Consider the following 23,651-nt stretch of genomic DNA (forward strand, 5'->3'; position numbering starts at 1 on the left):
AGAGTGTGAGGGGAGAGTGTGGGGGGAGTGTGAGGGGAGAGTGTGGGGAGAGTGTGAGGGGAGAGTGTGAGGGGAGAGTGTGAGGGGAGTTTGAGGGGGGAGTGTGAGGGGAGAGTGAGGGGGGAGTGTGAGGGGAGAGTGAGGGGGGAGTGTGAGGGGAGAGTGTGAAGGGTCAGTGTGAGGGGGAGAGTGTGGGGGGAGTGTGAAGGGAGAGTGTGAGGGGAGAGTGTGAAGGGAGAGTGTGAGGGGAGAGTGTGAAGGGAGAGTGTGAGGGGAGAGTGTGAAGGGAGAGTGTGAGGGGAGAGTGTGAAGGGAGAGTGTGAAGGGACAGTGTGAGGGGAGAGTGTGAAGGGAGAGTGTGAGGGGAGAGTGTGAAGGGAGAGTGTGAGGGGAGAGTGTGGGGAGAGTGTGAGGGGAGAGTGTGGGGGGAGTGTGAAGGGACAGTGTGAGGGGAGAGTGTGGGGAGAGTGTGAGGGGAGAGTGTGAAGGGAGAGTGTGAGGGGAGAGTGTGAAGGGAGAGTGTGAGGGGAGAGTGTGGGGAGAGTGTGAGGGGAGAGTGTGAAGGGAGAGTGTGAGGGGAGAGTGTGAAGGGAGAGTGTGAGGGGAGAGTGTGGGGAGAGTGTGAGGGGAGAGTGTGGGGAGAGTGTGAGGGGAGAGTGTGGGGAGAGTGTGAGGGGAGAGTGTGAAGGGTCAGTGTGAGGGGAGAGTGTGAAGGGTCAGTGTGAGGGGAGAGTGTGAAGGGAGAGTGTGAGGGGAGAGTGTGAAGGGAGAGTGTGAGGGGAGAGTGTGAAGGGTCAGTGTGAGGGGAGAGTGTGAAGGGAGAGTGTGAGGGGAGAGTGTGAAGGGAGAGTGTGAGGGGAGAGTGTGAGGGGAGAGTGTGGGGAGAGTGTGAGGGGAGAGTGTGGGGAGAGTGTGAGGGGAGAGTGTGGGGAGAGTGTGAAGGGAGAGTGTGAGGGGAGAGTGTGAGGGGAGAGTGTGGGGAGAGTGTGAGGGGAGAGTGTGGGGAGAGTGTGAGGGGAGAGTGTGGGGAAGGGCAGAATCGATTGAGACGTTTACACTAAAGTTCCTCATTTCTATTGCAGCTTATTTCAATCATCGATCAGTTTGGAAACAGCAGCTTCGATCCAGCTCGGGGGAGACATGTGATTCGCTCCATTTTGAACTCGAGGGGGAATCTGAGCAGCGGGGACATTGGGAGGTAACGATTCTGGGAAGGTCATCGTACAGTCACTAAACTGGGATTGGAGCGCGCTCCAAACTCTCATTGTGATTAATCAGCAGCATCGCCTCTTTGGGATGTTTCTGTCCCCTCCATTGTCTCCCAAACATCCCAATCCATGGGGTAAGGTTCGACCAGCTGCACTCCAAGGAGAACAGCCAGGGCCCGGACTATTCAACAATGATGGGCTTCTGTTCCCTGTCAACTTGGTTATTCCAACGTTTCCCTGGCCACTTCCTGCTTCATATTTCTGTAAACTTCGACACATCCAAACTCCTGTTCACCATTGTCCACTGAGCTCACTGACCAACTTCCAGTCTCAGTCCACAAACATCTCAAAATATTTTCAACTTGTTTATTAAACCTTGAATGGCCTCATCCCTCCCTATCTCTGTCACCTCCTCCAGTCCCTACAACCCTCCCCATCTCTGTCACCTCCTCCAGTCCATACAACCCTCCCTATCTCTGTCACCTCCTCCAGCCCTTACAACCCTCCCTATCTCTGTCACCTTCTCTAGTCCCTGCAACTCTCCAGCTCTGTACTCTCCTCCAGTCCCTACAACCCTCCCTATCTCTGTAACCTCTTCCAGTACCTACAATCCTCCCTATCTCGGTAACCTCTTCCAGCCCCTCCAACCCTCCCTTTCTCTGTAACCTCTTCCAGTCCCTACAATCCTTCTTATCTCTGTAACCTCCTCCAGTCCCTACATCCCTCCCTATCTCTGTAACCACCTCCAACCCCTACACCCGTCCCTATCTCTGTAATCTCTTCCAGACCCTACAACCCTCCCTATCTCTGTAACCTCCTCCAGACCCTACAACCCTCCCTATCTCTGTAACCTCCTCCAGACCCTACACCCCTCCCCATCTCTGTAACCTCTTCCAGACCCTACAACCCTCCCTATCTCTGTAACCTCCTCCAGACCCTACAACCCTCCCTATCTCTGTAACCTCCTCCAACCCCTACACCATCCCTATCTCTGTAACCTCTTCCAGACCCTACAACCCTCCCTATCTCTGTAACCTCCTCCAGACCCTACAACCCTCCCTATCTCTGTAACCTCCTCCAGACCCTACAACCCTCCCTATCTCTGTAACCTCCTCCAGACCCTACAACCCTCCCTATCTCAGTAACCTCTTCCAGCCCCTACAACCCTCCCTATCTCTGTAACCTCCTCCAGTCCCTACAACCCTCCCTATCGCTGTAACCTCCTCCAGTCCCTACAACCCTCCTTTAGGACCTTTTTACTGGGGCCAAATCCTCAGTACGAATGTCTTCAGCCAACAGCTTGGTTGATGGGGAGTGTGAACGTGACCACTAATTCCTCGCCCATGGTCACAGAATCCAGCTTTGTGGGCTGTGAGTGAGGGAGGAGATTCTGATGTCCCAGCCGGTGAGAGCAGAGACAGAAATCGCAGCCGGGGAAGGTTACACTTCACCAAGTCCTCACTTCTCTTCCAGACTCGGTCGGCTAATTTGTTTTGTGAACCAAGAGGAACTTCAGCTCCTGCTCGCATCCCAATCTCTCTCTGACACGGTGTTCCCAACTCTCCTGAGCTGCACCAGAGATGGGACGATTGACACTAACGGTGGGGTGAGTGAGTTCTCAATAATCCTAAAATTAAAATTCTGTACTTCCTGACTGAGGCAGCGATCACATCATTTAGTCCAATAATTTTCTAGTTCACGTTCTCGACCTGGTTTTGCATCATCCTTGTTAACCTCTCCCGGGCGATTACTTACAGGCGAGGGCTGGAGGGTAAGTGTCTCGTCCTCAAACTCCAGCCATCGCAAGTGTGTCAGTCTTGATGGGCCAGCCGGTCTATTCCTACCCTCGATATGTTTCTCAGTTTTAAACACAATTTTTGGGTGATATCAATGTGAGCTATTGAATATAAAAACAGAAAATGCTGGAAACCTCAACAGGCACGGCAATGTCTGGGGAGCGAGAAACCGAGTTAACGTTTCGAGTCCGCCTCCGACCAGGGTCAGACGTTAACTCTGTTGCTCTCTCCACTGACGCTGAGTATTTCCAGCCTTTCCTGTTTTTATCTCAGATTTCCAGCTTCCGCAGTATTTTTAGTTTTATATCAGCCGTCCAATAAATAGGAAGCTTGTTAATTGTATATCAATTGTGTTTAATTATATGCAGGTAGGTGGGTTAATTGGGGTTTCACTTGAGCAGATGGGGGTGGCATGGTGGCACAGTGGTTAGCACTGCTGCCTCACAGCTCCAGGGTCCCAGGTTCAATTCCGACCTCGGGTGACTGTCTATGCGGAGTCTGCACGTTCTCCCCGTGTGTGCTTGGGTTTCCTCCGGGTGCTCCGGTTTCCTCCCACAGTCCAAAGATGTGAAGGTTAGGTGGATTGGCCATGCTAAATTGCCCCTAGGTGGGGTAACGGGGATAGGGTGGGAGATTGGGTCTAGGTAAGGTGCTCTTTCAGAGGGTCAGTGCAGACTCGATGGGCCGAATGGACTGTAATTCTATGATTCTCTTTTCTCCTCACCCCAAAACGCAACCTCAAGAGAAACTATTCCCTCTGGAGGGAATATTGTAGCATAACATTAAATGAGAGCTGGACCATTGAGGGGGGTGGGGGTGGGGGGGGGATGCCAGGGAACACTTCCTCAAATGAAGTGAAAATCTGGAAATCTTTCAATGAAAAATCTGTTGAGTCTGGGGGTCAACTGAAAATTTGAAAACTTGGATAGTTTTTTTTTTGCTAAGCGAGGATAATTCGGGAACCAGGGCAGGTATATCGAGTTATGATAGAGTTACGATAGAGTTATGATAGAGTTACAGTAGAGTTACGATGGAGTTATGATTGAGTTACGATAGAATTACGATAGAGTTACGATGGAGTTACGATAGAGTTACGATATAGTTACGATTGAGTTACGATAGAGGTACGATGGAGTTACGACAGAGTTACAATGGAGTTACGATAGAGTTAAGAAAGAGTTAAGATGCAGATCAGCCATGACCTAATTGAATGGAGAATGGGCCGAATGGCCTTCTCCTGTTCCTGTATCCCTCTCAGCAACTCCATGCACACTGGGCCCTTTCCAATTCCCACACCAGTCGCTCACACAACCTCCTTGTGACTGTTTACATTGCACAAATCCTCTGGAATTGTTGAGCAGCAAATTCCGATCCTGATCCCAGAGGTGACAACCATTTGTACGTCCTTACCAGAGATATTTTCACAAAGGCGCTGCCTAAAAGTGGCCAGTTGTGTCTTGTGCTCTTGACGCTCATTCCGCGACTAGAGCCGGCGATCACGGCAGAGTGGCAGCAAAATCCGCAATAGAAGCATCAGATTGTGGCGGGTGGGCTGAATGGCCGTTTTTCACTCTCGCTCGTCTGCATTTTGTGACCAGGTCGCGCATCTTTTGGCAAGACACCTCAGGGGGCAGGACATCAGTGTCCTTACAACCCAGAATCTGGAGGATCTGGGCGGAATTCTGGCTGTGCTCGGCATCAACTTCCTACAGAAACTGTCAGCTGACCAAAGGTCAACACTTATCTCCAGCATCAACTCGGTGCCACTTTCGACCGCACAGGTAGGTTCCGATGTGGGCAGAGTGTGGATGAGTGAGGGGTGGCAGCCCTTGGCAAGGGAGCAGTTGGGGACAGAAAGGAGTCGCTGTAGCCACTCAATGGTTTGTTAGGGGCTGGTTTAGCACACTGGGCTAAATAGCTGGCTTTGAAAGCAGACCAAGGCAGGCCAGCAGCACGGTTCAATTCCCGTACCAGCCTCCCCGAACAGGCGCCGGAATGTGGCGACTAGGGTCTTTTCACAGTAACTTCATTGTGACAAAACATAATTTTCTTTACCCGTCAGTCTGGCCTCAATAAAAGTCGAGATGGATTTGCAGGTACAGCATTAGTTATTTTATTTGACTTGCAAGCCTGGTTCATTTCACAGAGGCACAGGACTCGTCTCCTAGACCCTTGGAAAACGAATGAAGAAGGAGACAAAGGGATTTCTGCAAATACATTCAAATGGCATCAAGTTTCACATACACGATTCCCATAGGTCATCCTATACCCCTCCTGACTGGCCATACATCCTAATTGGCTCACTTCCAATCCCTTCCTCTGGCCCCCTATTACCCAGCATCCTTTTCTCCTCCTTTGCTGGACACTCCTCCCCCTTGCTTTGCCATGCGGTCTGAAATCCTTTGTCTGTGAACTCACCAGAATGAGACTGGCCTATCTCTACATTACAGTAACTAATATCTCTAAAACATTATTTTATATCACATTCGTCAATTGAAGCCTACTTGTGACAATAAGCGATTTTCATTTTCATTTTCAAAACCTTTTGACCAGCCGCCACTGTTATGATGTGGGACATATTGTAGTATTTTTGTACACAGCAAGATCCCACAACTTTTATTGGTTATGTAGGTGAAGCAATTAATATTGGCCAATTTCTTCCTCTTGTTTAAAATAGCGCCATTGGGTCTTTTACACCCACCTGACCGGGGGAATGGAGTCTCAGTTTAAAGATTTATCACAAAAATCACACCAGGAGTGTCAGCCTGGGTTATACAGTCAGTTACCGAGAGCGAGGATTGAACCTACGATCCTCGGCTCAGAATAGAGGGTTTGGTACAGAATGAACCACAGCTGCCATTGTGCAGGAAACCTCTCTGTGGAACAGTTGTTGAGGACGCTGTGATATGGAGCAGCTTATCCATAATGGCTGGACATTAGTCCCAGGTGTGTTCTGTATCCTTGTTCCAGATTGCGCTGATAGTGTGTGCGCGTGTGGGTGTGTGTGCGCGTGTGGGTGGGTGTGCGCGTGTGGGTGGGTGTGCGCGTGTGGGTGGGTATGCGCGTGTGGGTGTGTGTGGCGCGTGTGGGTGGGTGTGCGTGGGTGGGTGTGCGCGTGTGGGTGGGGTGTGCGCGTGTGGGTGGGTGTGCGCGTGTGGGTGTGTGTGCGCGTGTGAGTGGATGTGCGCGTGTGGGGTGTGTGTGCGCGTGTGGGTGGGTGCGCGCGTGAGGGTGGGTGAGCGCGTGTGGGTGTGTGCGCGCGTGTGGGTGGGTGTGCGCGTGAGGGTGGGAGTGCACATGTGGGTGGGTGTGCGCGTGTGGGTGGGTGTGCGCGTGTGGGTGGGTGTGCGCGTGTGGGTGTGTGTGCTCGTGTGGGTGGGTGTGCGTGTGTGGGTGTGTGTGCGCGTGTGGGTGTGTGTGCGCGTGAGGGTGGGTGAGCGCGTGTGGGTGTGTGTGCGCATGTGGGTGGGTGTGCGCGTGTGGGTGGGTGTGTGCGTGTGGGTGGGTGTGCGCGTATGGGTGTGTGTGCGCGTGTGGGTGGGTGTGCACGTGTGGGTGGGTGTGCGCGTGTGGGTGGGTGTGCGCGTGTGGGGTGGGTGTGCGCGTGTGGGTGTGTGCGCATTTGTGCACTGATGCTTGTTTGGGTGGGTGCGTATGTTGCTGCCTGTGTGGATGGGTATGTGGGTGTGTGGGTGGGGTGTGTTGGTGCTGGTGTGGGTTGATGGGTGTTATTTTTTTAATTTAGAGTACCCAATTATTATTTTTTCCAATTAAGGGGCAATTTAGCGTGGCCAATCCACCTACCCTGCACATCTTTGGGTCGTGGGGGTGAAACCCACGCAGACACGGGGGAGAATGTGCAAACTCCACACGGACAGTGACCCGGGGCCGGGATTGAATCCGGGTCCTCAGCGCCGTGAGGCAGCATTGCTAAATGGTGGGTGCGATGGTGCCTGTGTGGGTGGGAGTGTGGGTGGGTCTGTAGGTGTGTGAATGCGTGAGTGTCTGTATACATAGAATATGCAGCTGAGATGCTGTAATGTTGCTCGAGTGCTGATAAAGGGGAATTGGCAACAATTGCAATCCAGCCTCTGCCATGAGCAATGGTGACCTGAGCGAGAGGCTGCAATGATGTTGGAATTGGACCCAGTAAGAGTCGCTACCTTTAGGACAGAGAGAAGAGGGGGGGGGGGGGGTGGGAATGAGATAATGGGCTGAAAGGTATGACAGAGAGGTATTTAAATACTGACTAAAACATGTCAAATAGTAATGGAACACAAACATTAACTTTGTTTGTTAATCTTTTAAAGCTTCACCAACTTGTGTCGGAGATAATCCAGAATATTAATGTAAGTAATTGTATCAATTTCCCACCATATACTACCAGGCCGATAGACACAGAGTAAAGCTCCCTCTACACTGTCCCCATCAAACACTCCCAGGACAGGTACAGCACGGGGTTAGACACAGAGTAAAGCTCCCTCTACACTGTCCCCATCAAACACTCCCAGGACAGGTACAGCACAGGGTTAGATACAGAGTAAAGCTCCCTCTGCACTGTCCCCATCAAACACTCCCAGGACAGGTACAGCACGGGGTTAGATACAGAGTAAAGCTCCCTCAGCACTGTCCCCATCAAACACTCCCAGGACAAGTACAGCAAGGGGTTAGATACAGAGTAAAGCTCCCTCAGCACTGTCCCCATCAAACACTCACAGGACAGGTACAGCACGGGGTTAGATACAGAGTAAAGCTCCCTCTGCACTTTCCCCATCAAACACTCCCAGGACAGGTACAGCACGGGGTTAGATACAGATTAAAGCTCCCTCTACACTGTCCCCATCAAACACTCCCAGGACAGGTACAGCATAGGGATAGAGACAGAGTAAAGCTCCCTCTACACTGTCCCCATCAAACACTCCAGGACAGGTACAGCACGGGGTTAGATACAGAGTAAAGCTCCCTCTACACTGTCCCCATCAAACACACCCAGGACAGGTACAGCACGGGGTTAGATACAGAGTAAAGCTCCCGCTACACTGTCCCCATCAAACACTCCCAGGACAGGTACAGCACGGGGTTAGATACAGAGTAAAACTCCCTCTACACTGTCCCCATCAAACACTCCCAGGACAGGTACAGCACGGGGTTAGATACAGAGTAAAACTCCCTCTACACTGTCCCCATCAAACACTCCCAGGACAGGTACAGCACGGGGTTAGATACAGAGTAAAGCTCCCTCGACACTGTCCCCATCAAACGTGGGAATTTTCATCATAAATGTGGAAGGAATTTATATGAAACAACCTTTGCAAAACGATGACCAAATCACAGTGACAGGTAGAGTGTGTGAACCGAATATTTCCAACATGTTTGTGATTATTTCAATAATATTTGCCCCTTGTTGATTATTTCCAGATAACTGTGGATATAATTTGCCGGCTTGCCCGCTTTCTGCCGGGATTCAGTCCCTCAGTCCTGAGGAGTGTTCCTGCCTCAGTTCTCGCCAGTGCGTGTCCATGTTTCACTCCGTTCCTGTCCCAGCTGACCACAACACAGAAGGCCGTAATTCTGGACGTCCTCCGGGTAGGTCGCGGCACAACTGTGCTCTCTGACTATGTCTGACTCCATCTTCATCTCTGTCTGCTGGTCGAGGTGGGGGGGGGGGGGGGGGGGGGGGGGGGCGGGCACAGGGATCTGGGTTTCCTGCTCCAGAATCACAGAGAGGCAGAGAAAGTGATTAGGAAGGCAAATGTAATAATGTTTGCATTTATTGCAAAGGAGTGGAATATAAAAGTGGGGAAGGTTTAATGCAGCTGTACAGGGCCTTAGAGATACCACATCTGGAATACTGTGTATAGATCTGGCCTCCTTATTTGAAAAAAAAAACATAATTGCCTTAGATGAGAGAACGACTGCCCTTGACATGAAGTAAGCATTTGACCGGGTATGGCATAGAGGAGCCTGAGCTAAACCGGAGTCAATGGGAATTAGGGGGAAAACTCTCCGCTGGTTGGAGTCATACCCGGCACAAAGGAAGATGGTTGTGATGGTTGGAGGTCAATTATCGCAGTCCCATGGCATGATTGCAGGAGTTCCTCGGGGTGGTGTCCTCGGCCCGACCACCTTCAGCTGCTTCATCAACGGCCTCCCTCCCATCATAAGGTCAGAAGTGGGGATGTTTGCGGATGACTGCACAATGTTCAGCACCATTGACAACTCCTCAGATACTGACACAGTCCGTGTCCAAATGCAGCAAGACCCGGACAATATCCAGGCTCGGGGCTGACAAGTGGCAAGTTACATTCGTGCCACACAAGTGCCAGGCAATGACCATCTCCTACAAGAGGAGATCTAACCATCGCCTCTTGACATTCAATGGCATTACCATCACTGAAACCCCCACAAGCAACATCCTGGGGGTTACCATTGACCAGAAACTGAACTGGACCCAGACACATTAATACTGTGGCTACCAGAGCAGGTCAGAGGCTGGGAATCCTGCGGAGAGTAACTCACCTCCTGACCCCCCAAACCTGCCCACCATCTACAAGTCAGGAGTGCGATGGAATACTCTCCACATCCTGGATGAGTGCAGCTCCAACAACACTCAAGAAGCTCGACACCATCCAGGACAAAGCAGCCCCGCTTGATCAGCGCCCCATCAACAAACATTCACTCCCTCCACCACCTGTCATAATATACACCAGTATATCATCATAGATCATAGATCATAGATTATCATAGAATGTACAGTGCAGAAGGAGGCCATTTGGCCCATCGAGTCTGCACCAGCTCTTGGAAAGAGCACCCTACCCAAGGTCAACACCTCCACCCTATCCCCATAACCCAGTAACCCCACCCAACACTAAGGGCAATTTTCGACACTAAGGGCAATTTATCATGGCCAACCCACCTAACCTGCACATCTTTGGACTGTGGGAGGAAACCGGAGCACCCGGAGGAAACCCACGCAGACACGGGGAGAATGTGCAGACTCCGCACAGGCAGTGACCCAAGCCGGAATCGAACCTGGGACCCTGGAGCTGTGAAGCAATTGTGCTATCCACAATGCTACCATGCAGACACACACCCACACACTGATGGACACACAGCGGGACCAATCAGCATACACAACACCGCAGCCAATCACCAGTGAGAGCACACGCACTATAAAGACAGGGGACAGGAGAGTTCCCGCCCATTCTAGTAGCAGCCAGCTCAGAGCACAGAGCTCACAGCCTGCAACACAGACATTCACCATGTGCTGAGTGCATCACCTGGTTAGGACTAGGCAAGGGTCAACAGTTAAAGCTGGTATTGCATTTACCCACAGCTCAAGTATGTTAATATAGTTAACCTTATAATAAAATAGAGTTGCACCACTTCCAGTGTTGGTGACCTGTTTGTGATCCAGAACACCCAACACATCAGCACCGACGCACAGTAACAACAGCAATGTACCATCGGCAACATTCATTGCAGGAACTCACCAAGCTTCCCGAGACAGCCCCTCCCAGTCACTCCCACCCTGACTTGGAAATATATCGGCCGTTCCTTCACTGTCGCTGGGTTAAAATCCTGAAACTCCCTCCCTAACAGCACTGTGGGTCTGCCCTAACCCTCCGAAAGATCACCCTAGCCAGGCCCACACCCGTGCCCTACCCCCATTACCCACTCCCTGCCCTACCCCCATATCCCCCCCCCGCCCCTACCCCCATAACCCCACTCCCTGCCCTACCCCCATAACCCCACTCCACTCCCTGCCCTACCCCCATAACCCCACTCCCCGCCCTACCCCCATAACCCCACTCCCCTCCCCTGCCCTATCCCCATATCCCCCCCGCCCTACCCACATAACCCCACTCCCTGCCCTACCCCCATAACCCCACTCCACTCCCTGCCCTACCCCCATAACCCCACTCCCCCGCCCTACCCCCATTACCCACTTAACCTGCACATGTCGGGACACTTTAGTTCTCCATTACTGCTCCTCTCACATTCCCTTTGACACTGGATCTCTGCGCCCCCTCTGACACTGGATCACTGCCCCCCGACACTGGATCACTGCCCCCCCCGACACTGGCTCACTGCCCCCTGACAGTGGATCACTGCCCCACTGGATCACTGCCCCTCTCTGACACTGGATCACTGCCCCCTGACACTGGATCACTGCCCCCTGACACTGGATCACTGCCCCCCGACACTGGATCACTGCCCCTGACACTGGATCACTGCCCCCGACACTGGATCACTGCCCCCCCTCTGACACTTGATCACTGTCCCTGACACTGGACCACTGCCCCATCTGACACTGGATCACTGCCCCTGACACTGGATCACAGCACCCCGACACTGGATCACTGCCCCCGACACTGGATCACACCTCCCGACACTGGATCACCCCCCAGCACTAGATCACTGACCCTCGACACTGGATCACTGTCCCCTCCCCCCGACACTGGATCACTGCCCCCCGACACTGGATCACTGCCCCCCGACACTGGATCACTGCCCCTGACACTGGATCACAGCCACCCCGACGCTGGATCACTCAGTCCGACACTGGATCACCCCCGGCACTGGATCACTGCCCCTCGACACTGGATCACTGCCCCCTCCCCCGACACTGGATCACTGCCCCTGACACTGGATCACAGCCACCCCGACACTGGATCACTCAGCCCGACACTGGATCACCCCCCCGGCACTGGATCACTGCCCCTCGACACTGGATCACTGCCCCCTCCCCGACACTGGATCACTGCCCCCCGGCACTGGATCACTGCCCCCCTCTGACACTGGATCACTACCCCTGACACTGGATCACAGCCTCCCGACACTGGATCACCCCCCGACACTGGATCACCCCCCCGACACTGGATCACCCCCCCCGACACTGGATCACTGCCCCCCTCCCCCCGACACTGTTGAATATTTCTGTTCCATATTTCGAATATCTTTTCAAATACTTTGGGCAAATATCTTTGCTGTGGGCAGCGCAGTGGCACAGTGGTCAGCACTGTTGCTCCAGGGTCGCAGGTTCGATTCCCGGCTTGGACCACTGTCTGTGCGGAATCTGCAAGAGATGAGGGGAGGGGGATGTGGATGCCACAGGTACATGGCTCATGGATGTCTCCGGGGGGGGCAGGGGGGGTGGGGTGGGAGGGGGGCGGGGTGGGGGGGGGCGTGGGGGGGGGGGTGGGGGGGTGGGGGGTGGGTGGGTGGGGGCGGGGTGGGGTGGGGCATGGGGATGGTGGGGGGTGGGGGCGGCGGGGTGTGGGGGTGGGGGGGGTGGTGGTGGGGGTGGTGGTGGGGGGGGTGGGGGGGCGGGGCATGGGGGTGGGGGGGGTGGGTGGGGGCGGGGCGGGGCGGCGGGGGTGGGGGGGGTGGGTGGGGGCGGGGCGGCGGGGCGGGGGGTGGGGGTGGGGGGGGTGGGTGGGGGCGGGGGGTGGGGGTGGGGGGGGTGGGGGTGGGGGGGGGTGGTGGGGGTGGTGGTGGGGGGGGGTGGGGGGTGGGGCAGCGGGCGACGGGGCGTGGGGGTGGGGGGGTGGTGGTGGGGTGGTGGTGGTGGGGGGGTGGGGGTGGTGGTGGGGGGGGGTGGGGGGGGCGGGGGGGTGGTGGGGGGGTGGTGGTGGTGGTGGGGGGGGGGTGGGGGGGGCGGGGGGGTGGTGGGGGGGTGGTGGTGGTGGTGGGGGGGGGGAGGGTCTGGGGGGGGTTAACAGCAACAAACTGCTTCTTTTAACCATAATGTTGGCCTTTTGCTGCAGGCTGTGAGGACTGCCGATGATGGGGAAAGGTTTGCCCGGTTCGCCTGCCTGGCTCCATTTATCCCCCTGAAGGACCTGGCCTTTGACCCTGAATCTTTTCTGAGGAACCGCAGCCTCTTTCGCAATTGGAGGTGGTCCCCGCAGCAGGTCAGTGCATCCGGCAGCGTCTGTATCACCTCATTCCCTCAGGCCCTGCTCTCCAATCCACAGTCTTCGTCCACTGCCAAAGGAGCAATGCCAATTATTTATCCACCGTGCTTGTATTTCGATCTTACTCTTTTTGTTTTTTGTTTTTCTCCATTCTGTTCCGTTTCCCCCACTCCAGCGCTGCGTGGACAAGTAACAAACTGAGAGATATCCCAGCATGAATCTCTCGGAGATGGTTATTACAGTGGAACTCAGCAGGGAAAGTGGTCACCCGGTGTAGTGTCGATCCGATAAGAGCGATGGAGAGGGACTTTGCGACCCTTTCCCTGACTGACTGGGATTTTAAAACCTTTTTTTGTTCCCCCTCCCAGGAGATTCCTTGTTGTTTACATGTGATGGTCGTTGCCTGAATGCTGGTCGGTCAGGGTGGGGCCGGCTTAATGAATCTTTTCCTGCTAGACACTGGCCGGAATAAACAGCTGTGGCTTTTCTCTGTATTCCAGGCCCAGTTTATTTTCAAGAAGATTCGAGCAGCTTCAAATGTAACAGGACATTCCATCATGTGAGTAGAGTTGACTGAGGACATTCGCGAGAAGGACGTTGTGGTTTTTGGTCATTTTCTGCGACCTCTCCTCATCACGTGAGATGTCCGGTGTTAACAGATGTACTCTGCTTGGACCTCTGGTTCTCTGATCCTGATTGGAAGCAGTCCTTTCCCTTGGATCATTCTTCTCCCCATTGCAATAAATAAGGTTTCAGCCTCTTAGCCAAAACGGATAATTAGTCCTCTTCCTTCCAACCCATTTAAGCCAAATGTCCAGTTGTTCGGGCATATAATTGATCTCTAATGGTCCCTCCCATCTGGTAACTCTTAATCTATAGCATTCTTAAAAAAGGTGTTACAAAAACTGTACTTGCCCTGTAAAGCTCAGAGGTCGTGAACTTCATAGTTAGGTGGGGATACGGGGATAGGGTGGAGGTGTGGGCTTGGGTAGGGTGCTCTTTTCAAGGGCCGGTGCAGACTCGATGGGCCGAATGGCCTCCTTCTGCACTGTAAATTCTATGATTCAGCGGGGTCAGATAGGGCGCTCTTTGTGCTAACAGGGTGGTGGCCTCTGTTGCGTCTGTGTTTTGACGGCACCTCTGACAGTGCAGCACCCCCTCGGTAGTGTTAGCCTGGATCTTGTCCACTGTGGAGTGGATCTTGAAGCCACAACTCCAGGGTGGGGTTCCCCACCGGGAGGGAGCAGGCCTCTGTCACAGTAACTTTATCCGCCATGTGTGCTCAGCTCGCTTGGGCGCTGTCATTCGGGGCTCCAATCTAATGCTGCTTTTTTTTCCCCTCTTCCCTGTCCTCAGGTTTTTGGGAAACGTAGCCTGGGGTGCAGACTGTGAGACTCTTCAGAAACAAACTCTCGATTCCGAATTCCTGGAGCTGGTCCGATTTCTCAGTGGGCAGCACGGTGAAATCAGGCAATCTCTGGTACAATTCTGACCTCCACCCCGCGCTGCGCTGTTTAATCGCTTCCTCATCCCATCGGATAGACATTGAGTTCTTCTTATTGCTCCAGAGGGTTATTAGACCAGCCAACGAGACGCTGAGCCAAAGACCCTTGGTGCGTCCAAACGTTTGCCTTGGAGTTTGCGGAAGATTGGCCGGGTGGTTAACGGTGAGGTTGAGCGTCTTGAGTTACAGGAAGATATAGACGGGATGGTCAAATGCGCAGAAAAGGGGCTGATGGAATTTAACCCTGAAAAGTGCGAGGTGTTACACTTTGGAAGGAGTAATCTGACAAGGAAATATTCAATGAATGACCGAAGTTCCGAAGATCAAAGGGACCTTGGTGTGTTTGTCCATAGCTCTCTGAAGGCAGAAGGGCAGGTTAATAGGGTGGTGAAAAAGGTATACGGGACACTGGCCTTTATCAATCGAGGCATCGATTACAAAAGCAGGGAGGTCATGTTGGAGTTGTGTAGAACTTTAGTGAGGCCACAGCTGGAGTACGGTGTGCAGTTCTGGTCGCCACATTATAGGAAGGATGTGATTGCACTGGAGGGGGTGCAGAGGAGATTCACCAGGATGTTGCCTGGGATGGAACATTTGAAGAGAGGTTGGATAGGCTGGGGTTGTTTTCCCTGGAGCAGAGGAGACTGAGGGGTGACCTGATCGAGGTGGACAGGATTATGAGGGGCATGACAGGGTGGAGAGGGAGCAGCTGTTCCTCTTAGTTGAAGGGTCGGTTACGAGGGACACAAGTTCAAGGGGGGATGTGAGGTTAAATGATTTTACCCAGAGGATGGTGACGGTCTGGAACGCACTGCCTGGGAGGGTGGTGACGGTCTGGAACGCACTGCCTGGGAGGGGGGTAGAGGCGGGTCTGGAACGCTCTGCCTGGGAGGGGGGTAGAGGCGGGTCTGGAACGCACTGCCTGGGAGGGGGGTAGAGGCGGGTCTGGAACACGCTGCCTGGGAGGGGGGTAGAGGCGGGTCTGGAACGCACTGCCTGGGAGGGGGGTAGAGGCGGGTCTGGAACGCACTGCCTGGGAGGGGGGTAGAGGCGGGTCTGGAACGCTCTGCCTGGGAGGGGGGTAGAGGCGGGTCTGGAACACGCTGCCTGGGAGGGGGGTAGAGGCGGGTCTGGAACGCACTGCCTGGGAGGGGGGTAGAGGCGGGTTGCCTCACATCCTTTAAAAAGTATCTGGATGGCACATCTTAACATTCGAGGCTATGAGCCAAGAGCTGGAATTAGGTGGGCAGGTCAGGTGTTTTTCACGTGTCGGTGCAGACTCAATGGGCCGAAGGGCCTGTTCGGCACTGAATTATTCGGTGAGATATTTCTAGATCATCAAAAGTCTAGAGGAATGTGTGTGTTTCCAGGTTTCCAAATGCAGACAAGTTATACCCAGATGCGGATTCCCTGAATGCAGACTGATAACCAGACATGCTTTATAACGACACTAATTAGCAGCTTTATCTTTCCAGCGAAAGTGCGTTATCAAGGAACTTGTCCGCAGGCCGGGAATATTACACAACAATGTACTCCTGATGGGACCCGAGATGGTGGCCAATTTACCGTGAGTGTTCGTGTACTTTATCCTCGTCTCCTGACGCCCTTTACATCTCCACATATTTTCATTTCCATCTCTGCGATCTTTCACACCCACACTGGCTCCGAGCTCCTCAATGTAGTCTACATTGAACCTTTAACCTTTCCTTCCCCATCATGCGCTGAGCAAACTCCTTCTCAAGTGCTGAGTTTGAATCCTTAACAATAGCCTCTTGTACTGAAGTTTTTAACATTCTGACAACCCTTTAGTGTGGGAGCCAAAAACAATTCCTTCCAACCTCCTCCTCTTGAATTAAATCCCCTCTGCAGCTTGTGGTAAAGGAGATACTATGTTTACTGCTTATTGTTTTGTAAAGGTTGATTAAAGAGCCTCGCCTCAAAGTGGCACACCCTCAGTGTAAGCATTGGGTAATAGCTGCAATTGGTTGTCTCGGACTGGACTTTGCTTCAGCATCCGGAGTGGGGACTTGATCCCTCAACCTTCTGACTCCGAAGCAAGAGTGCAATCTGCTGAACCATGGACACTGGGATACCTTGTGGATGGAGAATGCCCTGGTTCATAGAATTTACAGTGCAGAAGGAGGCCATTCGGCCCATCGAGTCTGCACCGGCTCTTGGAAAAAGCACCGTACCCAAGGTCAACACCTCCACCCTATCCCCATAACCCACTAACCCCACCCAACACTAAGGGCAATTTTGGACACGAAGGGCAATTTATCATGGCCAACCCACCTAACCTGCACATCTTTGGACTGTGGGAGGAAACCTGAGCACCCGGAGGAACCCACGCAGACACGGGGAGGATGTGCAGACTCCGCACAGACAGAGTTACTCAAGCTCAGTCTTAGAAACTTTATTATTGCCGAACTGGAGTGTATCAGTGTACTGACTGACACACGTTACAGATTTCCAATCCCCAGTTAATGTTCTCTCTCTGTGGTTACAGCTTGAAGATGTTGAACAGTCTTTCGAATGACTCAGTGCGAGCTCTCGTAGATCACGTGACAAGGCACACTGCGTGTCTCTTAACACTGCTGCCTCATAAGCGCACCTTCTTGGTGGAGAAGGCTCTCCAGTTCCTGGTAGGTTTCTGCAATCGTTTCGTTCCATGAAAACCTTTCAATTCCTCCAGTCACTCTTCACTCCCCATTCGCATCCTATCACGAAGGCACTGACAACTGCCGGAGTCCATTGGGCCCCTCTTTCAAAGGGACAGCGCAGCCTCTTTGGTCTAAATGGCCTCTGACTAAGATTCTGCCATTTTGACAAGCGCCAACGGTCCTTTTGTCTCTGCACTCTTCACGAAGGGCCCAGCTGGAGAATGCCAGCCAGGGAATGTCAGCCAGGACTCCTGAGGAAGCGTGACTATCACCGTGTGGAGTGACTTGTGCTCCATGTGGAAACAGCTTCCCATTTCGGGATTACGATCGCTAAACTCAAGGGTTTGGATTTACAGTTAACAAGTCGAGAGATTTGACGCTAATAGATTTCTCACTGTGAGCTTAAAAAATGGATTAATATTTAGAAGAGAGCAGGACGGAGGTTTTGTTGGGAATGGGATTGGAGGTTGTGAGGGATGAGGAGAGGGAAGGCCAAATACTGCACAGGCCTCGCTGGTTTCTGGGCTGCTGAGGATAAGATTGAGGATGGAGGATCTCTGAAGAAATCGAGGAACCAGGGTTGTACATTGGAATTGTGAAGACGGATGGTTATCCTGAGTTTGCCTTGATTTCTTTTGGACAAAGATTCATAGAGATCTTTCCCTCAGGATGTTTAGTGTGTGGGCCGATCAAGGAAAAAAGTATATATAGGGGTGTGGGGAGGGGAATTAAATGGGGGGTAGAGTCAATGATAGGGGAGAGTGTACATGGGGGTGTGGGAGGGGATTAAATGGGGGGTAGAGTCAGTGATAGGGGAGAGTGTACATGGGGGTGTGGGGGGGAGTGAATGGGTGGGTAGAGTCAGTGATAGGGGAGAGTGTACATGGGGGTGTGGGAGGCGATTAAATGGGGGGTAGAGTCAGTGATAGGGGAGAGTGTACATGGGGGTGTGGGAGGGGAGTGAATGGGGGGGTAGAGTCAGTGATAGGGGAGAGTGTACATGGGGGTGTGGGAGGGGAGTGAATGGGGGGTAGAGTCAGTGATAGGGGAGAGTGTACATGGGGGTGTGGGAGGGGATTAAATGGGGGGTAGAGTCAGTGATAGGGGAGAGTGTACATGGAGGTGTGGGAGGGGATTAAATGGGGGTAGAGTCAGTGATAGGGGAGAGTGTACATGGGGGTGTGGGAGGGGAGTGAATGGGTGGGTAGAGTCAGTGATAGGGGAGAGTGTACATGGGGGTGTGGGAGGGGATTAAATGGGGGGTAGTCAGTGATAGGGGAGAGTGTACGTGGGGATGTGGGAGGGGAGTGAATGGGGGGTAGAGTCAGTGATAGGGGAGAGTGTACATGGGGGTGTGGGAGGGGAGTGAATGGGTGGGTAGAGTCAGCGATAGGGGAGAGTGTACATGGGGGTGTGGGAGGGGATTAAATGGGTGGGTAGAGTCAGTGATAGGGGAGAGTGTACATGGGGATGTGGGAGGGGATTAAATGGGTGGGTAGTCAGTGATAGGGGAGAGTATACATGGGGGTGTGGGAGGGGAGTGAATGGGGAGTAGAGTCAGCGATAGGGGAGAGTGTACATGGGGGTGTGGGAGGGGATTAAATGGGTGGGTAGAGTCAGTGATAGGGGAGAGTGTACATGGGGGTGTGGGAGGGGATTAAATGGGGGGGTAGAGTCAGTGATAGGGGAGAGTGTACATGGGGGTGTGGGAGGGGATTAAATGGGGGGTAGAGTCAGTGATAGGGGAGAGTGTACATGGGGGTGTGGGAGGGGAGTGAATGGGTGGGTAGAGTCAGTGATAGGGGAGAGTGTACATGGGGGTGTGGGAGGGGAGTGAATGGGTGGGTAGAGTCAGTGATAGGGGAGAGTGTACATGGGGGTGTGGGAGGGGATTAAATGGGGGGTAGTCAGTGATAGGGGAGAGTGTACATGGGGGTGTGGGAATGGAATGAATGGGTGGGTAGAGTCAGCGATAGGGGAGAGTGTACATGGGGGTGTGGAAGGGGATTAAATGGGTGGGTAGAGTCAGTGATAGGGGAGAGTGTACATGGGGGTGTGGGAGGGGATTAAATGGGGGGTAGAGTCAGTGATAGGGGAGAGTGTACATGGGGGTGTGGGAGGGTATTAAATGGGTGGGTAGAGTCAGTGATAGGGGAGAGTGTACATGGGGGTGTGGGAGGGGATTAAATGGGGGGGTAGAGTCAGTGATAGGGGAGAGTGTACATGGGGGTGTGGGAGGGGATTAAATGGGGGGTAGAGTCAGTGATAGGGGAGAGTGTACATGGGGGTGTGGGAGGGGATTAAATGGGGGGTAGAGTCAGTGATAGGGGAGAGTGCACATGGGGATGTGGGAGGGGATTAAATCGGTGGAGTCAGTGATAGGGGAGAGTGTACATGGGGGTGTGGGAGGGGATTAAATGGGTGGGTAGTCAGTGATAGGGGAGAGTGTACATGGGGCTGTGGGAGGGGAGTGAATGGGGGGTAGAGTCAGTGATAGGGGAGAGTGTACATGGGGATGTGGGAGGGGAGTGATGAGACGGGAGAGTCAGTGATAGGGGAGAGTGTACATGGGGGTGTGGGAGGGGATTAAATCGGTGGAGTCAGTGATAGGGGAGAGTGTACATGGGGGTGTGGGAGGGGATTAAATGGGTGGGTAGTCAGTGATAGGGGAGAGTGTACATGGGGGTGTGGGAGGGGATTAAATGGGGGGTAGCGTCAGTGATAGGGGATAGTGTACATGGGGGTGTGGGAGGGGAGTGAATGGGCGGGTAGAGTCAGTGATAGGGGAGAGTGTACATGGGGGTGTGGGAGGGGATTAAATGGGGGATAGAGTCAGTGATAGGGGAGAGTGTACATGGGGGTGTGGGAGGGGATTAAATGGGGGGTAGAGTCGGTGATAGGGGAGAGTGTACATGGGGGTGTGGGAGGGGATTAAATGGGGGGTAGAGTCAGTGATAGGGAAGAGTGTACATGGGGGTGTGGGAGGGGATTAAATGGGAGGTAGAGTCAGTGATAGGGGAGAGTGTACATGGGGGTGTGGGAGGGGATTAAATGGGTGGGTAGTCAGTGATAGGGGAGAGTGTACATGGGGGTGTGGGAGGGGAGTGAATGGGGGGTAGAGTCAGTGATAGGGGAGAGTGTACATGGGGATGTGGGAGGGGAGTGATGAGAGGGGAGAGTCAGTGATAGGGGAGAGTGTACATGGGGATGTGGGAGGGGATTAAATCGGTGGAGTCAGTGATAGCGGAGAGTGTACATGGGGGTGTGGGAGGGGATTAAATGGGTGGGTAGTCAGTGATGGGGAGAGTGTACATGGGGGTATGGGAGGGGGGATTAAATGGGTGGGTAGAGTCAGTGATAGGGGAGAGTGTACATGGGGGTGTGGGAGGGGAGTGAATGGGGGGTAGAGTCAGTGATAGGGGAGAGTGTACATGGGGGTGTGGGAGGGGGGATTAAATGGGTGGGTAGAGTCAGTGATAGGGGAGAGTGTACATGGGGGTGTGGGAGGGGAGTGAATGGGGGGTAGAGTCAGTGATAGGGGAGAGTGTACATGGGGGTGTGGGGGGGGGATTAAATGTCTGGGTAGAGTCAGTGATAGGGGAGAGTGTACATGGGGGTGTGGAAGGGGATTAAATGGGTGGGTAGTGTCAGTGATAGGGGAGAGTGTACATGGGGTGTGGGAGGGGATTAAATGGGTGGGTAGTCAGTGATAGCGGAGAGTGTACATGGGGGTGTGGGAGGGGAGTGAATGGAGGGTAGAGTCAGTGATAGGGTAGAGTCAGTGATAGGGGAATGTGTACATGGGGGGGTGTGAGGGGATTAAATGGGTGGGTAGTCAGTGATAGGGGAGAGTGTACATGGGGGTGTGGGAGGGGGGATTAAATGGGTGGGTAGAGTCAGTGATAGGGGAGAGTGTACATGGGGGTGTGGGGGGGATTAAATGGGTGGGTAGTCAGTGATCGGGGAGAGTGTACATGGGGGTGTGGGAGGGGATTAAATGGGGGGTAGAGTCAGTGATAGGGGAGAGTGTACATGGGCGTGTGGGAGGGGAGTGAATGGGGGGTAGAGTCAGTGATAGGGGAGAGTGTACATGGGGGTGTGGGGGGGGGATTAAATGGGTGGGTAGAGTCAGTGATAGGGGAGAGTGTACATGCGGGTGTGGGGGGGGGGGATTAAGTGGGTGGGTAGTCAGTGATAGGGGAGAGTGTACATGAGGATGTGGGAGGGGATTAAATCGGTGGAGTCAGTGATAGGGGAGAGTGTACATGGGGGTGTGGGAGGGGATTAAATGGGTGGGTAGAGTCAGTGATAGGGGAGAGTGTACATGGGGGTGTGGGAGGGGATTAAATGGGGGGTAGAGTCAGTGATAGGGGATAGTGTACATGGGGGTGTGGGAGGGGAGTGAATGGGTGGGTAGAGTCAGTGATAGGGGAGAGTGTACATGGGGGTGTGGGAGGGGATTAAATGGGGGGTAGAGTCAGTGATAGGGGAGAGTGTACATGGGGGTGTGGGAGGGGATTAAATGGGGGGTAGAGTCAGTGATAGGGGAGAGTGTACATGGGGGTGTGGGAGGGGATTAAATGGGGGGTAGAGTCAGTGAGAGGGGAGAGTGTACATGGCGGTGTGGGAGGGGATTAAATGGGGGGTAGAGTCAGTGATAGGGGAGAGTGTACATGGGGGTGTGGGAGGGGATTAAATGGGGGGTAGAGTCAGTGATAGGGGAGAGTGTACATGGGGGTGTGGGAGGGGATTAAATGGGGGGTAGAGTCAGTGATAGGGGAGAGTGTACGTGGGGGTGTGGGAGGGGATTAAATGGGTGGGTAGTCAGTGATAGGGGAGAGTGTACATGGGGGTGTGGGAGGGGAGTGAATGGGGGGTAGAGTAAGTGATAGGGGAGAGTGTACATGGGGATGTGGGAGGGGAGTGATGAGAGGGGAGAGTCAGTGATAGGGGAGAGTGTACATGGGGATGTGGGAGGGGATTAAATCGGTGGAGTCAGTGATAGCGGAGAGTGTACATGGGGGTGTGGGAGGGGAGTGAATGGAGGGTAGAGTCAGTGATAGGGTAGAGTGTACATGGGGGTGTGGGAGGGGGGATTAAATGGGTGGGTAGAGTCAGTGATAGGGGAGAGTGTACATGGGGGTGTGGGAGGGGAGTGAATGGGGGGTAGAGTCAGTGATAGGGGAGAGTGTACATGGGGGTGTGGAAGGGGATTAAATGGGTGGGTAGTGTCAGTGATAGGGGAGAGTGTACATGGGGTGTGGGAGGGGATTAAATGGGTGGGTAGTCAGTGATAGCGGAGAGTGTACATGGGGGTGTGGGAGGGGAGTGAATGGAGGGTAGAGTCAGTGATAGGGTAGAGTCAGTGATAGGGGAATGTGTACATGGGGGTGTGGGAGGGGATTAAATGGGTGGGTAGAGTCAGTGATAGGGGAGAGTGTACATGAGGGTGTGGGGGGGATTAAATGGGTGGGTAGTCAGTGATAGGGGAGAGTGTACATGGGGGTGTGGGAGGGGATTAAATGGGGGGTAGAGTCAGTGATAGGGGAGAGTGTACATGGGGGTGTGGGAGGGGATTAAATGGGTGGGTAGAGTCAGTGATAGGGGAGAGTGTACATGGGGGTGTGGGAGGGGAGTGAATGGGGGGTAGAGTCAGTGATAGGGGAGAGTGTACATGGCGGTGTGGGGGGGGGATTAAGTGGGTGGGTAGTCAGTGATAGGGGAGAGTGTACATGGGGGTGTGGGAGGGGATTAAATGGGTGGGTAGTCAGTGATAGGGGAGAGTGTACATGGGGGTGTGGGAGGGGAGTGAATGGGGGGGGTAGAGTCAGTGATAGGGGAGAGTGTACATGGGGGTGTGGGGGGGAATTAAATGGGTGGGTAGAGTCAGTGATAGGGGAGAGTGTACATGGGGGTGTGGGAGGGGATTAAATGGGTGGTAGAGTCAGTGATAGGGGAGAGTGTACATGGGGGTGTGGGAGGGGATTAAATGGGTGGGTAGAGTCAGTGATAGGGGAGAGTGTACATGGGGGTGTGGGAGGGGATTAAATGGGTGGGTAGAGTCAGTGATAGGGGAGAGTGTACATGGGGGTGTGGGAGGGGATTAAATGGGGGGTAGAGTCAGTGATAGGGGAGAGTGTACATGGGGGTGTGGGAGGGGATTAACTGGGGGGTAGAGTCAGTGATAGGGGAGAGTGTACATGGGGGTGTGGGAGGGGAATGAATGGGTGGGTAGAGTCAGTGATAGGGGAGAGTGTACATGGGGGTGTGGGAGGGGATTAAATGGGGGGTAGAGTCAGTGATGGGGAGAGTGCACATGGGGGTGTGGGAGGGGATTAAATGGGTGGTTAGTCAGTGATAGGGGAGAGTGTACATGGGGCTGTGGGAGGGGAGTGAATGGGGGGTAGAGTCAGTGATAGGGGAGAGTGTACATGGGGATGTGGGAGGGGAGTGATGAGACGGGAGAGTCAGTGATAGGGGAGAGTGTACATGGGGATGTGGGAGGGGATTAAATCGGTGGAGTCAGTGATAGGGGAGAGTGTACATGGGGGTGTAGGAGGGGA

The 23,651-nt window shown here is 53.7% G+C and overlaps 1 protein-coding gene across 1 annotated transcript in view; it reads left to right on the forward strand.

Moving 5' to 3' along the window:
- Positions 1–23,651, forward strand: part of LOC140404258 (stereocilin) — a 131,475-nt gene that overhangs the window by 30,614 nt on the left and 77,210 nt on the right. The window contains exons 7-16 of the mRNA XM_072492590.1: positions 1,083–1,198; positions 2,682–2,814; positions 4,603–4,785; positions 7,315–7,353; positions 8,423–8,590; positions 12,775–12,921; positions 13,425–13,483; positions 14,281–14,404; positions 15,904–15,995; positions 16,935–17,070. Of these exons, the coding sequence (XP_072348691.1) occupies positions 1,083–1,198; positions 2,682–2,814; positions 4,603–4,785; positions 7,315–7,353; positions 8,423–8,590; positions 12,775–12,921; positions 13,425–13,483; positions 14,281–14,404; positions 15,904–15,995; positions 16,935–17,070 (1,197 nt within the window). The remainder of the gene's footprint in view (positions 1–1,082; positions 1,199–2,681; positions 2,815–4,602; positions 4,786–7,314; positions 7,354–8,422; positions 8,591–12,774; positions 12,922–13,424; positions 13,484–14,280; positions 14,405–15,903; positions 15,996–16,934; positions 17,071–23,651) is intronic.

The sequence above is a fragment of the Scyliorhinus torazame genome, chromosome 30 (assembly GCF_047496885.1).
Source record: "Scyliorhinus torazame isolate Kashiwa2021f chromosome 30, sScyTor2.1, whole genome shotgun sequence".
Classification (NCBI taxonomy): Eukaryota; Metazoa; Chordata; class Chondrichthyes; order Carcharhiniformes; family Scyliorhinidae; genus Scyliorhinus; species Scyliorhinus torazame.